At 41.2% G+C, this 17,043-nt stretch overlaps 1 protein-coding gene across 3 annotated transcripts in view; it reads left to right on the top strand.

Annotated features, from left to right (window-relative positions):
- Window positions 1-17,043, top strand: part of SLC27A6 (solute carrier family 27 member 6) — a 39,706-nt gene that overhangs the window by 4,629 nt on the left and 18,034 nt on the right. For all 3 annotated transcript variants that reach the window (XM_083404032.1, XM_083404034.1, XM_083404033.1), the window contains exons 2-5: window positions 3,738-3,944; window positions 6,344-6,502; window positions 9,628-9,752; window positions 14,496-14,690. In XM_083404032.1, coding sequence (XP_083260158.1) covers window positions 3,738-3,944; window positions 6,344-6,502; window positions 9,628-9,752; window positions 14,496-14,690 — 686 coding nt within the window. The remainder of the gene's footprint in view (window positions 1-3,737; window positions 3,945-6,343; window positions 6,503-9,627; window positions 9,753-14,495; window positions 14,691-17,043) is intronic.

The following is a 17,043-nucleotide window of genomic DNA, read 5'->3' as shown; positions in this document are numbered from 1 at the left end:
ACTACAAATAAATAATAAATAAACCCTTCCAAAGTGCTGTAAAAGTTTGGGTGTCTAAATTGTCTCCCATCACCCAACCTCTTAAAGAAAGCTTCCTGGAAGGTTTGCAGACTCACAACATACTTGCCTTCCAATATGAAAGCCTCTCCCTGATGCAGAATTACCAAGTGGGAAAGAATACAGTGATCAATAAGGATCTTGATTATTGAAAACAGTATATGCTGATTTCCATTGAGAGGCATAAGTATTTGAGAATTACTTTATTATTATTAAATTTGCATACCACCCTTCATCGGAAGATCCTACGGCGGTTCACACAGATAAATACAAATTAAGAATACAAAAGACATAATAAAACAAAAACAAACCAATAATCCCCTCCCACAAACACATTTAAAAAGCCATAGAATGTTAATCAGCCAAATGCCTGGTTGAAGAAAAATGTTTTCACTTGGTGTGCCTAAAGATGTGTAATCGCCAGGTGAGCCTCCTTGGGGAGAGCATTCCACAAACAGGGAGCCACCACAGAAAAGGCCTGTTCTTGTGTTGCTGGCCTCCTGTTCTCAGATGGAATGGCAGATGACAAAGGGCCTCAGATGATGATTGCAGGGTCCAGATTAGTTCATATGAGCAGAGGTGGTCCTTGGGGCATTGTGGTCCTAAGCATGTATAACATGTTTTCCTGAAATAGCTGTTACATATAGGCCTATACATATGGATTATCATAATAGAAGACACATGAATAGCATAATTTTTAAATCCAACTTTAGTTGATGCTAAAGATTTCTATAAAATGTCACCAGTAAAAACTCTCTGGAAGATTATTTCAAGAATCCTGATCATTGTCTCTTTGACCACTTAACACAAGACTAAGTGGTCTTGCATGGTAGTTAGTTCCTTGTTAACATTGTACAAATTCCATGTGTCATTTGTTGCATATGGTAAATAGACTTGTTTCTTGTTTTGTCGTGCTTATGTGGATCATGACCCTCTGTTCTATGAGATAGTTATTAAGAACAGGAGAAAATGTATGCATTTTAAAAAATCACTAGATAATTCAATTTGTCTTTTAAGGAACAGTTCGGTAAATATTGTTAAATCTCCACAAAAATTACTGAATTGACTTTTATAGGATCACTGTGAGACTGACTGTACTCTAAAAAATTATGCTGAAATTGAAGTAGAAATGAATGACATCTGGAGTTATACTTGGATTGTTTATTCTTTTAGCATGTTTCAGTTTAATATTTTGCTTTAAAAGTCTTTCTTATGAAAGTTCTATTAGCCTACATATTACCAGATGAATGCAGCTGTCTTAAATTAAAGATTGATGGGAATAAGTTCTTGCATTGCTGAAATTCATTCTGAAAAATTAAGGAGAAACTAATGTGTGTTTAGAATCAAGGGAAATGGGTTTTATTTAACAAAATGAACTTGCTTTGAAAAGTACTGTACTTTAGGAAGTGATGTAAGATGATATGGAAATATAATCACTAGGCATCATTGAAATGCTATTCTATCAAGACAATGGGAGCAGCTGCAATCTGCCAATTCTTTGTGAACTCTACGTACTTCCAGAAGGTTTTGATACTGTTGATCGTGGTATCCTCCTGGGATGTCCCTGAGTCACAGGATGAGTGCCCCATTTTATGATGGGTTTAGTTCTGCTTGCAGGATTGATTCCAGAAAATGCTCTTGGGTGACTGTGCCTTGACCCTCTGTGGTGTGCCATAGGGCATGATTTTGTCCCCAGTACTATCTAATGTCCATATGAAGCCACTGGGAGTGTCATTAGAAACTATGGGTAAAGATGACACTGGTATGCTGACGGTGGCAAGCTCTATTTCTATGTAACATCTGAATCGGGAGGGACAATACATTCTTAATAAACTGCAACATAATCTTGACAAGATAGTGGCCATGTCTGGAAATTGAGTTTTGTACAAGCTCTAGCTCAGGTTGTACTCCATATGAAGGAGCAGGTGTGTAATTTGGGGCTTCTCTTAGATTCATTGCCTTCATTAGAAGCCCAGGTGGCCTCAGTGGCTCAAAGCACCAGTTACCAGCTTTGGTTGGTGTTCCATCTACAACCAGTTCTATACACTGAGAACTTTGCATAGATGGTCCATACATTGGTAACCTCCCAATTAGATTACAGTAATGTGCTGTAAATGGGACTACCCTTGCATCTGGTTTGCAAGCTACAGCCAGCTGAAAATGCAGCTGCTAGAGTGCTTAGTGGGACACCCAGCTGTAGAGGTACTGTGCCAATTTTGAAAGATGTACCACATCTTAATTAGACATTAAGGCAAGTGTTGGTGCTGACCTTTAAAGCCCTAAACAGCCTCGGTTCAGTATATCTGAAGGAGTGTCTCCACCCCCATCGTTCTACCTGGACACTGAGGTCCAGCGCCGAGGGCCTTCTGGCGGTTCCCTCACTTCAAGAAGCCAGGTTACAGGGAACCAGGCAGAGGGCCTTCTCGGTGGTGGCGCCCTCCCACCAGATGTCAAAGAGAACAACTACTACCAGACTTTTAGAAGACATCTGAAGGCAGCCCTGTTTAGGGAAGCTTTTAATGTTTGATGCATTACTGTATTTTAATATTTTGTTGGAAGCTGCCCAGAGTGGCTGGGGAAGCCCGGCCAGATGGGCGGGGTATAAATGTATTATTATTATTATTTATTAGTTCAGGGTTTTGTTGTTAACATTTAAAGCCTAAACCGCTTGGGACAGGGATACTTAGCAAACCACCTCTCCCAGTACAAATCAAGCTTATATTTAAGATCTGCCAAGGAGAATCCTCTGGCCTCTTCACAGCCACATCAGAGGAGAAGCAGGGATGCATGCATGTGCATGTGTGGTGTAGTGGTTAAGAGTGGTAGACTCATAATCTGGGGAACCGGGTTCGATTCCCCGCTCCTCCACATGCAGCTGCTGAGTGACCTTGGGCCAGTCACACTTCTCTGAAGTCTCTCAGCCCCACTCACCTCACAGAGTGTTTGTTGTGGGGGAGGAAGGGAAAGGAGATTGTTAGCCGCTTTGAGACTCCTTAGGGTAGTGATAAAGTGGGATATCAAATCCAAATCCAAACTCTTCTTCATGTGTTTTTCCCCATAATGCTAAGCCACGACTAGCTAACCTGTGGCCCTGCTAAAGTTGTTGGATTCCAGCAAACCCCGGCCAGCATAGCTAACGGTCAGGTAGTCCGACAACATCTAGGGGAAGGCATAGCTTAGTTACCCTTTTGTCAAACTTTGGATTAGTGTTACGTGAATCTAATCATGTGTTTCTCATACCCTAGTGCAGTGAAGAAATGAAAAGCAGAAAGGTACTTTCTAGATGATACAGTGGTACCTCAGGTTAAGAACTTAATTCGTTCTGGAGGTCCATTCTTAACCTGGAACCATTCTTAACCTGAAACACCACTTTAGCTAATGGGGCCTACCACTGCTGCCACCGCACGATTTCTGTTCTCATCCTGAAGCAAAGTTCTTAACCCGAGGTACTATTTCTGGGTTAGCAGAGTCTGTAACCTGAAGTGTCTGTAACCTGAGGTACCACTGTAGTATACTTTGTTCTCAGTGGCTCCTTTTGGGTTCTCTTGAAGATTGTAATCTGGGACATATACCTGACCTGCTTCCTGCCCCAGTCTCCAATCCTGACAGACATTTCACTACTGATATCTATTTAATGAATCCAGTATTGTATTTAATATGTATTTAATATTATTTTTTAGATATGCTTGGAACCTTAGAGGAAATTCTTCCTAGCCTCCAAGAAGATATCAGGATTTGGGTGATGGCGAAAGAATCCACATTGCCACATGTTGATACCATTTTGGACAAGCTGGAAGTTGCCTCTGACGATCCTGTACCAGCTAATCTCTGTGTTGCTAATAACTTGAAGGATCCTCACCTCTACATTTTTACTTCTGGAACAACAGGTACAACATTCTATAAAGGTTTTCAATACACAGTCAGAAGTGATTGTGGTGTTGTTGTTTTTTAATGATTAACCTAGTGCAAACACACTATAAATCTACACTGATATGGGAGGGCCCCACCTCGAAAAGCTCTTGGCTTGGAAAACAGTTAAAAAATTTCTTTCTTTCTTTTTTAAGGCCAGCTGCCTACTGTATACTTCTGACCCCATAAACCTATATAGTACGTAGTAAGCTTTTCAGTTTTTCCAGATGGCCAGGACATTAAACTTACTCATTTAAGAAATAACTACTTTTTGTTTTACCTTTTAATATTGCAAAACAACACCCACCACCTACTAATTCTACTTTGAACATTGGAACAAATAGCAGCATATTTTCTGATCATGTGACGTAGCTTTGGAATTTGGCTTCGTGAGCTTTATAATCTCCTTTCTTAGCATGTTGTTATATATCTGTTATGAAATGTTTCCTGTCCAAGCTTGCTGAGCTTACAGGTCATTGTGGAGAAAGAAAATAGGATTAAGTTACTAACTAGCCCTTCAGTTTTGAAGCAGATGGCCAGGTTTGTTGCCATTGGTACAGATGCTAAGAAGCTAAGATCTTTATGTGCTTGTTCTGAAACACTCCTTATCAGAGGACATGAAAAGCAACATTATATAGCTGATTAAAAACAAATGTTCCGCTCATAGTATTATTGCTGTTTGTTAAATTTTACGATTATTTTTGTATTAAATATTATTTAAGAGGCCCTATTTGCCATATTTTCCTTACATTTTGATTAACAGCAAAGGCTAATTTGTGTGTCTGTGTCATATACCAATATTATAGATGCCTTTTCGTTTTCTTCTCTGATGCTTGCAGAACATGTCTTATCTCCGTTACCCATAATATTTCCTGATCAATGATGTAGCACACATTCCCCCCCCCCTTTTTACTTGTGTTATTGAAACCAAGTGTCAAGTGCTTAAATCTTAAATTTACATACATTTAAAGCCACACTTGTGTGCATGGTCCCTATTGAAATGATTGCAGCAGCACATGCAGAATGTTGAAATGGAAACAACAACAACCACCTCTCATATCTTCCAGGATCAGGTTGAAGCATAAGTCAGTTTAATTCATGCTGCATATATACGCTCTGTCGCAGGAGACCAGGGCCCTGTGGGACTTGACATCCTTCCGCAGGGCCTGCAAGACGGAGCTGTTCTGCCTGGCCTTCGGTCCAGGCCCAGTTTGACCCCCCTCTATGGGATCCTGTAAGTTACCTCTGGCCCTTTTATCGGCTCATGTGGGACCAACATGGATAGCTGGCTCTGATGAATACTTGAGGTTCTCGACCCCTATGGTTGTAATTTCATGCACAGTCATTTAATTTTATTCCGATTCTAATTTTTTAGCTGTATTTTAATGAATTGTTTGATTGTGTTTTAATGTATTTGACATTTGATATTAGCCGCCCTGAGCCCGGTCTTGGCTGGGGAGGGCGGGGTATAAATAAAAAATTGCTTACTTGTTACTTAACATACATATAGAATTTGCAAAAGCATAATTTGCCTAAAAATTTGCAACTTTTATAATTCAACCAAAGCAGGTAGTGTGACCAGAAGAGAAGCTCTTTTCCAAGGAAATAATTAGACTATCTAATTATTACAACTATATGTGTGATAGAATATCGGAGATTGGATCACCAAACTTTTTTTCCCTTTTATTCAAAAGAGGCTGAGGGGAAAGGGAGCTGGTTAACAGTTTGTTCCCCTCCCCTCCCTCCACCAACCAAGCAGTTTTCCTAATCTAATTCACGCCTGTAACGCCTTTGATGCCTATAGCTTCAAGATGTGATGCCTGGATTTAGATCAGGAAAGCACCATAGGTGAAAGAACATCAGGATGCCCAATCTGTAAAAAGCTGTAATAGTTGTGGTTTTTTTTGGGGGGGGGGCTGCGGGAATCATTGATGGAGCTTTTTGTTTTATATACCTGGGTAGCAGGGAGTATATAGCTTCCATAAACTAGCTACTTGTTTTGAAATAAGTTTTCTTTTAAAAAAAAAAAAAAAAATTTCATTTTTCTTCAAACAATAAAATAATTTTACATCAAATTTCAATATCCTATTTCAAAATAATGTTTTCTTAATGCATTGACTTGCCTGTTATTTTAATCTTTTCGCAGAATACATAGTGAATGGGCTTCAGCAGGAGCAACTGGTTTGTTTATTTATTTTGGATGTTACTTAGTAATATCCCAGAACAATTTGTGCAAATTAAATAACCTATTTTAGCATATAGATGAAAATTTCACCCTGGAGTGCAAAAAGTAGCCATTGATTTTGTAATTAAGCTTTTTTTACTTCCTTTGAAAGAAAAAAAATATGTTTGTGTATATTTTATTTCTTTATTTCAGGTTTACCAAAGGCTGCAATTATCAGTCATCTGCAAGTTCTAAAAGGAGCTGCTGGATTATGGGCATTTGGTGCTACTCCTGATGACATAATTTATATTACTCTCCCTCTTTACCACAGTGCAGCCGCTCTACTTGGCATAGGTGGATGCATTGAACTGGGTAAGGCAAGCTGACATTTCCATTCCACCTTAAGGAACAGGCATGAGATTTTTGCATGTCACATGTCTGTTTACATTCCAGCACAGGTTGCTGGGAACTTCCATTTGTGTATAGCTTTTGCTTTTGCTGTTCTCTCTGAGATGACACGAGAGGGGGGGAGAGAGAGAAAGAACATGTTTCTTTGTCCTGATTTATGTTTAATAAATCTGTAGCTGTAGAATGATTTCACAAGCCTCACGACTATTCTGTATGCGCAGTACACTCTGCTAATAGCGTGCCCTGGTCGCTGATTTACGTCTGAGCACGGGCCGATGGAAGGAGATGGCACAGCTGGGGCTTGCCAGTTGGCCTCCCGGCCCTCTGCATGTCGACAGTCTTTAGTCATGCTTATGGAAAGCGTGTACAAGTGTTTCTAAAGGAGATGAATGATCAACTTCTACACTGAAATAGTTAGAATAAGCCAAGAAAAGACCCTCAATCAATAATCACATTAATGGGGTGTGCCTTGTAGTTGCTTTAAGTCACATTTCAAATCTCATTCTGCCATTTTGCAGTGGTACCAGTTTAGAGAAGCTCAGTAATTCCCTTGATTATTACAGAATTATGTGCAGGGGGTGCATTCTGTCCTAGCCAGGGGACAGCTTCTATTCTATGTTTCGGGTGCGTGCTTAGCATATTGTAGGAATGCAAAGTTACAGGTTAGGTTCCATCACAGGTTAGGTTCAATCAAGGCAAGGTCAAGCAAAGCAGAGGTCAAGTTCCAAAAAGGCAACCAGTACAGGTATCATCTGGATAGAGCCAAATGAAGCTTAGGGCTGCAGGTCAGTCAATGCAGACCTTAATATCCCTATGACAACCAGGAACCCTACACTGAACCTTAAATAGGACTGCTGCTTTCTCTGAGCAGTTGAGTCCCATTGCTTGTGAGCAGAGCTACTTTTAAAAGGGCCCAGTGCTATAAGGATGGAGAGTCAGAGCCCTGGGTTATGGGAAAGAGCAACTGTAAGAAGCTCCTCTTCCACCTGATATATGCTGCTCTCATAGAATTTCCATTACAGGTCTCTGAGGATAGCTTTATGTTGTTGAGAGCTTTATGTTCTGTACTGGCTACAGATCATATGGTGATAAGCATAATTTGTTTCCGTGATCCACTGGGGAAAAAGACAGAGATGAAAGCATCTTCTGTTAAAAAAAAGGGGGAGGGGACTTACTGCAGTTTCACTTTTTCCTAATCAGCCAAACGAATTACTCTGAAAAGCTGGTTTTTCCTCTGCATAAAATGGATGAAAGTTCACACTAATACCATGTAGTAACTTTCTGATACGTAGAGCAGCATTTCCCAACCTTGGGCCTCCAGCTGTTTTTGGACTACAACTCCCATAATCCTCAGCTAGCAAGACCAGTGGTCAGGGATGATGGGAATTGTAGTTCGAAAACAGCTGGAGGCCCAAGGTTGGGAAACACTGACGTAGAGGACTCCTGGATGCACAAAAAAGTTTCAGTTTTGGTGCGGTTGGATAAGCAGGGCATCCAAACTCTAAGGAGCAGCAAACAAATTAAACATCCCTTCTGGGTTCATATAGCATTCTGCACGTTTCTGTGTAAACAGGCATTTTCACCTCAAGGGAAGTTTACCAGTACTTCCCAGAGGGGCGGCAGCCAATATGGCCTGGCCCAGAGCCCAGCTTGATATATAACTGCTAAGATCAGAAATACGTTTTGCATGGTTGCAGTCTGCCTGTCCCTAGTTCCTGAACGGGGTAACTGTGCCCCTGAAGGACCAGGAGTGCAGCCTGAGAGCACAGTATACCTGAAGGAGCATCTCCACCCCCATCATTCAGCCCGAACACTGAGGTCCAGCTCCGAGGGCCTTCTGGCAGTTCCCTCACTGCGAGAAGTGAGGTTACAGGGAACCAGGCATAGGGCCTTCTTGGTAGTGGCGCCCGCCCTGTGGAACACCCTCCCATCATTTGTCAAGGAAATATACAAGTACCTGACTTTTAGAAGTCATCTGAAGGCAGCCCTGTTTAGGGAAGTTTTTAATATTTGATGTTTTATCGCTTTTTTATTAATAATAATAATATTCTGTTGGGAGCTGCCCAGAGTGGCTGGAGCAACCCAGCCAGATGGCAGGGTATAAATAAATTATTATTATTATTATTATTATTATTATTATTATTATTATTATGAAGTGATCTGGCCGCGCCAGTAGGGTAGCCAATCCTAGTTTAAGGGATATTTAGCATTACAAGAGTGTTCTGGTAGAATCAGTTACCTCAAAGGCACACCGAACATGTTGTTCAGGCATGGTGATCAATCTGGTTGTGGGAGACCGGGTGCTGTGCACAGGCCTAGCTACCACTGTCAGCTCCTGAGATACAACCCACCAACCATAAAAGGCTTAAAATGCACACCCCAGTTCACCCTGATATCAAGGACTTGCCCCAATCGTGGCCTGCCAGCAGTGGGAAAACATCCAAGAGAAGGATAGATTTATTGTTTATTTGAAGAAGCTTGTGCCATAATAAATCTGTTGCTGCTTTTGCTTCAGCAGACTAACACACTTCTCCTCTGGCAACAGAGCGGAGTCACTGGGCCCAGTTCAGCCTTCATGCAAAGGCACAGTGTGTTTTAGGGGTGGGGTCCATCTCAGCCTGAGGCCATAGTCCCTTCTAAGCCATTTGAGGCCACATACCAGTGGTAGGTGGGTAAGGAGGCGAAAGTGGGTAGGGCAACAAATGTCAACTTTACCTTTCTACAGGAGCCTGGTTTTTATACACAATCTTTCACCCCACCATCAGCCATCCATACAAGCAGGACACATGATCAGAGTTCAAAGACTCATTCCAGTCATTCAAAAATAGTGTGCAAAGCAGAGACACTAAAAGGTGTGGCCTGAGGAGAGTACAAGGGCCAGACGGAGAGGTACAGGGATCTATATTCAGCCCCCAAGACTTTGAGGTTCCCTGCCCCAATGTATTGCAACATGTACATAGATTTTTAAATTAAACCAAGTGTGTATCAATTAAATTCAAATCTGTTCTTAATAAGATTATCCAGTAGGTACTGTGCATAGTGTCAGCCAAACGTTAATCCTGAAACTGTAGTTTTGTTTTTCCCCCAAGGTGCGACATGTGTTTTAAGAAAGAAGTTTTCAGCTAGCCAGTTCTGGACTGATTGCAAAAAGTATAATATTACAGTTATTCAATACATTGGGGAACTGTGTCGTTACCTTTGCAAGCAGCCTGTGGTAAGTCCAATTAAAATAATATAATTATGTGTTAGTTTTATCTATAGCCCACTCTTCGTCTAATGAGACCCTAGAGTTTACGAAAGACAATTTTAAACAATACAAAACACAGTCAGATACCATCATAAAATTGTTAAAACCATGCTTAAAACATATGTGGCAGAAAACCTCAGAGCACAAAACTCTGACTTCCATTAATGGTTGCGATTTACCTGAACAATTTTGAATGAGTTAGAACACTCCTGCTATCTGGGTATCTAGCCTGGGTAAACAGCGTTGGAATTGTCCCCAAGATTGCAAGATTGCCAACATATTTTTAGTAAGGAAAAATGGGTGCTGCAAGAATTTCAGTCATGCTAAGCATGTATAAATCTCTCTTGAGCCAAGGATCCCAGCCAAATGTATTATGAGGCAGGCAACTCTTTGAAAGGATAGCCCGCCTCCTTTTATCTTATTGCTTCTAAAAGAAATCTACCTGCTTCTAAAGTACAGTATTTTCCCATCTATAAGACAACCTTTTAATGAAAATTTTAGTGATAAATTGGGGGTTATCTTATACTTGGGTTAATACGGTAAGTAAACGAGGGCTGGAGCCTTGTTGGTAGCAGGTAGAAGGGAACAGTTGCGGGGGGGGGGGGGGTGTCATAAGAAAAAAACGCTCAACAGCTCAGCAAAATTACAAAAGAAGCTCAACTGTTTTTGTGATTTCCCCCAAAAAGCTCAACAACTTCCTTAATTTTAAAATGTCTTAATTTTGGACTCCCAAAAATAGGGGTCGTCTTATACATGGGGTTGTGTTATACATGGAAAAATACGGTACATGTGACAGCAGAGTTTGATGCAGTCTCCATGGCATGCATGATATGCATTTGCACTTTGGGGCCAATATTTACGCAGAGCGATTCAGACTTCTCATAGTTAGTTTCTGGCTCCGCAACTTCCCCACAAAATGGCAATTCCTTAGTTATTTATGGAAATGCCTGTATTGGGACTGACAGCATTACTGCCATGCCATGCACAAACATCCGAAAAATGTGTTGTCTGTCATCTTATATTGTGAACGGCCCTGTGATCTGTTAATGAAGAATCATAGAATCATAGAGTTGGAAGAGACCACAAGGGCCATCGAGTCCAACCCCCTGCCAAGCAGGAAACACCATCAGAGCACTCCTAAGAGGGGTTTATAAATCTAACAAGTAAGTAAAAACTTAAGAAGATAAATCTGTAAAAGATAAATCAAGAGAGAACAATAGGGAAGTTCAAAGCAAGAGAAATACAAATTCTTGGTTCTCACCACTGTCCTATATAAATGTGTAATAGCACCTACAAATTCATATCGCAGATGAAGAATTACAAAAAAATATTTGAAGGCACAGCCACTCCAGCCAGACAAATTCCTTATATATACCCAGGGTTAATCAGCATCTTTTTACTATGCTATTATATTCAGAAAGATGTGGATTAGATTGGATTGTTGACATCCTGGTATGAGCCCTGCCTGATTTAGGTTGCATATTTTTCAGTGTAGAACTGAGAATAGCAATTGACAGATTGAAGATGGGGTTTGTGGAGAAAATAAAACAAGGTCTCGTTGGGAGTGCTAAAGCTTTGGTTCAAGGCCAGTTTTCTTTTTTTGTGTGTGTGTGTGTGTGTGTGTGTGTGTGTGTGTTTTTGTAATTGCTGCCTCCCTCTTATTAGGGCCATCATAACTGCTGAAGGAGAAACAACAACAATATGTTGTGTTATATATTTATTTACACAACACATCCCACACTTTCAGCATAATGTATGTTGCCAAGGCAGCTAACAGAGTAGAAAGAAACAAACTAGTATAATTTAAAACAATGACGGTAGATAGAATTCAGCGTCATGCTATTACAAATGTTCTGTCTACGCAAGCCTATTAGTTGCCAGATGGAACAACCCCCCCCCCCCATTCCCCACATGCTGGTCTGAGGGTTCTCCCCCCTGAGCCAATTCCAGGGGGCACACAGGAGAGGGAGAAAGCCTCATTGCACAAGTGGAAGTCCGAGTGCAGGGCTTCCCACTGACGGTGTTCTTTAGATCATGGGTATGCAAACTATGCGGATGTGGCCCAATCGCCTTCTCAATCCGGCCCCCGGACGGTCTGGGAATCGGGTGTTTTTACATGAGTAGAATGTGAGCTTTTATTTAAAATGAACCTTTGGGTTATTTGTGGGGCATAGGAATTCGTTCATTAATTTTTTTCCAAAATATAGTGCGGCCCCCCACAAGGTCTGAGGGACTGTGGACTGGCCCTCTGCTGAAAAAGTTTGCTGACCCCTGCTTTAGATGAATCTTGTCCAAAGCATACAATTGGTCTAATAGTGTATTTTAATTGTTGTAACCCACCATGGGATATTAGGGTGAAAGTAATAATGACAAACTACTGCAGTAACAGTGCATTCACATAAACAATAAAACCAAGCTGCTCTAAAAAAAAGTTTCTAAAGTCGATTGATATGATATTTATGCATAACTTGCTTAACTCTTGTTAAGCTCACTTAATAGCTCTCAGATTTGTATAAGGTTTCCATGATGTCCTCAGGGTATTTCCAGTGTTTGCAACTTTGCACTTGCCTCTATAGGTCTGTTTCCTTACTCTACATTCTTAATCCCAAATGCTGGCCCCTGGCACTGCCTGTTGCCTCAAAAGTATTTTCTGCCTTGAGATGTGTTGAATTGGTTTAGTTACTTTGCAGGGACTTGTGACAGCAACTGTGATTTTGCAAACCATTAAGGTTGCAAACAATGCCATAGCAGCTTTGAATTAATCTGTCTCCTTGTGTGGGATATCTACAATAAACAAAGCTTTCTTTTGTTAATGAAAAGGATAAATGGAAACAAAGTTTACCTGCATGTGAAACTGGCTACTAGAGAGTTTCGGTTTCTGCAGGGATATGAATAAACCATTCAGTCTGAATTGAGCGAGTTTCTCTACTGGTCTTTTTTCATCACTGAACAAAAGGTCACAATAAAAGTCTTTGTTGTTGTTTTTAGTCTGGTGTTACCAGGATTTGCATTTCAATAACAGAGAATTCAGTGACCTCAGCATAGGGTAGCTGCAGTGGTGCAGATGACATGCCAATTTGAAATTAGCAAGGAATCAGATTCCTTTGAAGGTAGGTGCTTTTAAAAGTAGGTGCTCAAATCAAGTCTATTTTAGTTGATTGCCTGGAGGAAAATAAGCAGGATAACCAAAAAAGCAACATGATTTAAATGACTTTTCTGCACATTTTAAAAATGGTTGCCCTGATTCAGCTAAAGGGAATTGTGGCTAGGAATGCAATTCTTTGCACAGTCTGCATAAAAACAAGTCTGATTGTTCTCAACAGGGCTTTCTGCCATATAAGTGTCATTCTGCCATGTAAGCGTGTTTAGAATTGCAGCATAAATCCTTATTGAAACCAATGAAACAACTAACTATAATCTCATTGCTCACAGCCGGACCTAGGGCATATGTACACTTCCTTTTTGCCCGGCTGTTTAAAGCTCAATCGGAGCAAAGGTCAATCCGCAGAAAACCCAAATTGACATTGCTCCTATTCAGCTTTAAAGAGTGAGTTTTCACAGGGAGAGCTCAGGCCAAAAAAGAAAAGAAAGCAAGAGCGTTAAAGCGTGAACCTGTGCCTGGAAAGAGTGCAGCAAAAGGTAAATGTGGATAAGCCCTTATTTAAAGCTAATTAGCTAGGTTGGGGTGGTGATGATTAAAAATGCAAAAGCTGGTTGTCACTTATGGCCATTTGTCATGGCCAAATGCAGTGTAAATTCTGCAGATAAAAAAAGCCACATTAAAAAGGTTGATGAGTTGTCAAGTACATAAACATATAGGCTGTTCCTAAGAACTGATTGTAGTTCAAACAGAGGTTACATTGTTAGTGATGTATATATACTTCTTTTTGGTCTTGATATCATCTCTAATCCAATAGTTTTTGCAGGTTCTCAAACACTATAAAAACCTGAGAAACTAAAAAGCGGAATAAGTATATAGTGGTACCTCTAGTTGCGGACATGATCTGTTCCGGGTTGTCATTCAAACCCCGAAAAGTCCACAACTAGACTGGTGCTTCTGTCCAAGTGCAGAGCGTGATAGAGCACTTCTGCGCATGTGCGAAGCGCATAGAACACTTCTGCGCATGCGGGCGCGGCGAAACCCAGAAGTATACACTTCCAGGTTTGCCGTGTTCACAAGCCGAAAAGACGCAACATCAACCTAACGTAACACAAGGTATGACTGTACATAGCATTGTGAAGGGTGTTTTCACCATACTAACTTCAACGCACACAAATGCACACACACACAAATATACACTCCTATTGTCTGCCTCTAGCCTTAGGTATAGAGTGATAGAATGGACTCCCTTAGAAGGTGGGAGACTCTCCTTCGTTTGATGATTTTAAGCAGAGCTTGGATGGCCATCCATCATAGATGATTTAGTTGTGATTCCTACATTGCAGGGGGTTGGACTAGATGACCCTTGGGTCCCTTCCAACTCTACAAGGAGCCATCCCATACCAGGACCGCCCTCAGGAACCTCCAAGGAATTGGTTGTGATTTTTATGATGGGTCACACTGCAGCTGGTTTATGATCTGTAGATAAACTCAAGACGGGGGCTGGATTTTAATTTTCTTTTTAAATGCGAGCTTGGAATCTGCTGTAGGTTAAAATGTGATGGGTTCATCTTAAGGATGTCTATGTGTGTTTTTAAAATGTCTTTCAGAAAGAGGGAGAGAGGAATCACAAAGTTCGCCTAGCAGTTGGGAACGGAGTAAGAACAGATATCTGGAAGGAATTTTTACACCGATTTGGTGACATCAAGATATGTGAATTTTATGGTGCAACGGAAGGAAACATTTGCTTCATGAATCACACGGGCAAAATTGGATCTGTGGGTCGAACTAATTTCTTTTATAAGGTGACTATTTACATGTATATACTGTGTGAAGGAATGCCAGATTAATAGGACTTTTATAGCAGTAGCAACTTTTTATAGCAACTTCAGAATCTGAATCACTCGGTGGGAAGCTGCTGTTCATACAAAATCAAGCTTTAAACCTAGCTCTCTATCAAGCCCTAAATCCATAATCTAGTTATTAATTGCGGTATTTTGGTCAGATATGATATATGCAGGGACGCGGGTGGCGCAGTGGGTTAAACCACAGAGCCTAGGGCTTCCCGATCAGAAGGTCTGTGGTTTGAATCCCTGCGACGGTGTGAGCTCCCATTGCTTGGTCCCTGAAAGCACGTCAAAGTGCAAGTAGATAAATAGGTAAACGGGAAGGTAAACGGTGTTTCCATGCGCTGCTCTGGTTTGCCAGAAGTGGCTTAGTCATGCTGGCCACATGACCCGGAAGCTGTACACCTGCTCCCTCGGCCAGTAAATCGAGATGAGCGCTGCAACCCCAGAGTTGTCCGTGACTGGACCTAATGGTCAGGGGTCCCTTTACCTTTACCAATGATATATGCAGTTGTTTGAATCTTTGCTTTATGGTTTTAACCATGAAACAGATCTAAATATTTACTCCCCTTCCCTTTCTAAATTCCTTTTTTGGGGAGGTGGATTTTTAAAAAAATTGTTTGCTAGTGATGCTTCACTGAAAAACTTGGTTTGGGGATCACTGAATACTTTGTCCATGTCTGTAGACAACTGGGATTCTGCTCATAAATCACTGAAATTCTTCTCAGGGCTTGCTGTCATTTAGCTTTAATAAAATGAAACCCTCCAGTAGCATGACTCCTGTGGGATAGGGATACATTTAGATCAGTGTATAGAAAGCTCCCTTTGTGTGGATGTATGAATACTAAGAACAGAGAGTTGTCAGTGCATGCATTAGCATAGCAAGCAGTAAACAAGCCCAACTTACAACAACTCATTGTGAAACTCTTTCAAAAATCCACTTATTTTTGTGTGATCATGACTAACAGAGCAATAAACAGCAATAATGTGGTTCTGCTGTGCTAACAGCTACTATGCCCGGACCGATGCCAATGTACTATAGTTTTAATCCTCTGCACTCCCAGCAGTGAGGTGGAAAGTACATCAGTATCAGAACAAAAAGCTAAGGTAATAATACCAATGGGTGGGTGTTCCCACCATCTATCATTCAGATGGTGGCCAGTGAATGGTCATTTTGCATTGCCAACCAAACGAGGAATAACATCACATGTTGAAGTCAATATTCCCTCCCTCACACTACGTACTATCTTGCTTCTCCTTGAACTCTCAGCAACGTTTGATTCTATCACCTATGATATTCTTTTGGAGACGCTATCTAAGGTGGGTGACACAAGGAGATGATTTCCTCCCATTTCTTGTTCAGTTCTCATTTCACCATACTGTTTTGGAGGGTTTCCCCAAACTCTGGAGCAGATCTGTGGGACTGCACAGGGAAGGTCCGTATAGTTAAAGCTATGGTTTTCCCAATAGTGATGTATGGAAGTGAGAGCTGGACCATAAAGAAGGCTGATCGCCGAAGAATTGATGCTTTTGAATTATGGTGCTGGAGGAGACTCTTGAGAGTCCCATGGACTGCAGGAAGATCAAACCTCTCCATTCTTAAGGAAATCAGCCCTGAGTGCTCACTGGAAGGACAGATCCTGAAGCTGAGACTCCAATACTTTGGCCACCTCATGAGAAGAGAAGACACCCTGGAAAAGACCCTGATGTTGGGAAAGATGGAGGGCACAAGGAGAAGGGGACGACAGAGGACGAGATGGTTGGATAGTGTTCTCGAAGCTACCAGCATAAGTTTGACTAAACTGTGGGAGGCAGTGGAAGACAGAAGTGCCTGGCGTGCTCTGGTCCATGTGGTCACGAAGAGTCGGACATGACTAAACGACTAAACAACAACAACAGGGAGTTGCAAAGGGAAGCAGGAATTGAAGAAAATTAGACCCCTGCTTCCATTCAAAGGGAGCAATCATATAATCAGAGAGTCTTTCATTAAACATATTGATTTTTATACACCCTGCAATGGCTTAATATTGGAATGACTTTAGTTGTGGATAAAACATAAGGATTAAAGTTCCTGGGGCCTCTTTTACAAAGTGGCTCATTTTTGTGAAGCAAGAAGGACTGCACACTCAAAGGATGTTGGTCCAATGGAAGGCTCTTAGTACTTTTTGTGTGTTCCCCCTTCTCACAAAGGAATTGAAAAGAAGATACCGATTGAATCAGCAACATGCTTAGCATTCTGAGCGCCTTGACTTCCTGGAGTACTACAAGTCTTTTGAACAGTTACTCATCTAGTTTTCATTTTGGATCTCTT

This window comes from Podarcis tiliguerta, assembly GCF_965153285.1.
Source record: "Podarcis tiliguerta genome assembly, chromosome: 11".
NCBI classification, from domain to species: Eukaryota; Metazoa; Chordata; class Lepidosauria; order Squamata; family Lacertidae; genus Podarcis; species Podarcis tiliguerta.
This window is presented reverse-complemented; position numbering and strand designations above follow the sequence as displayed.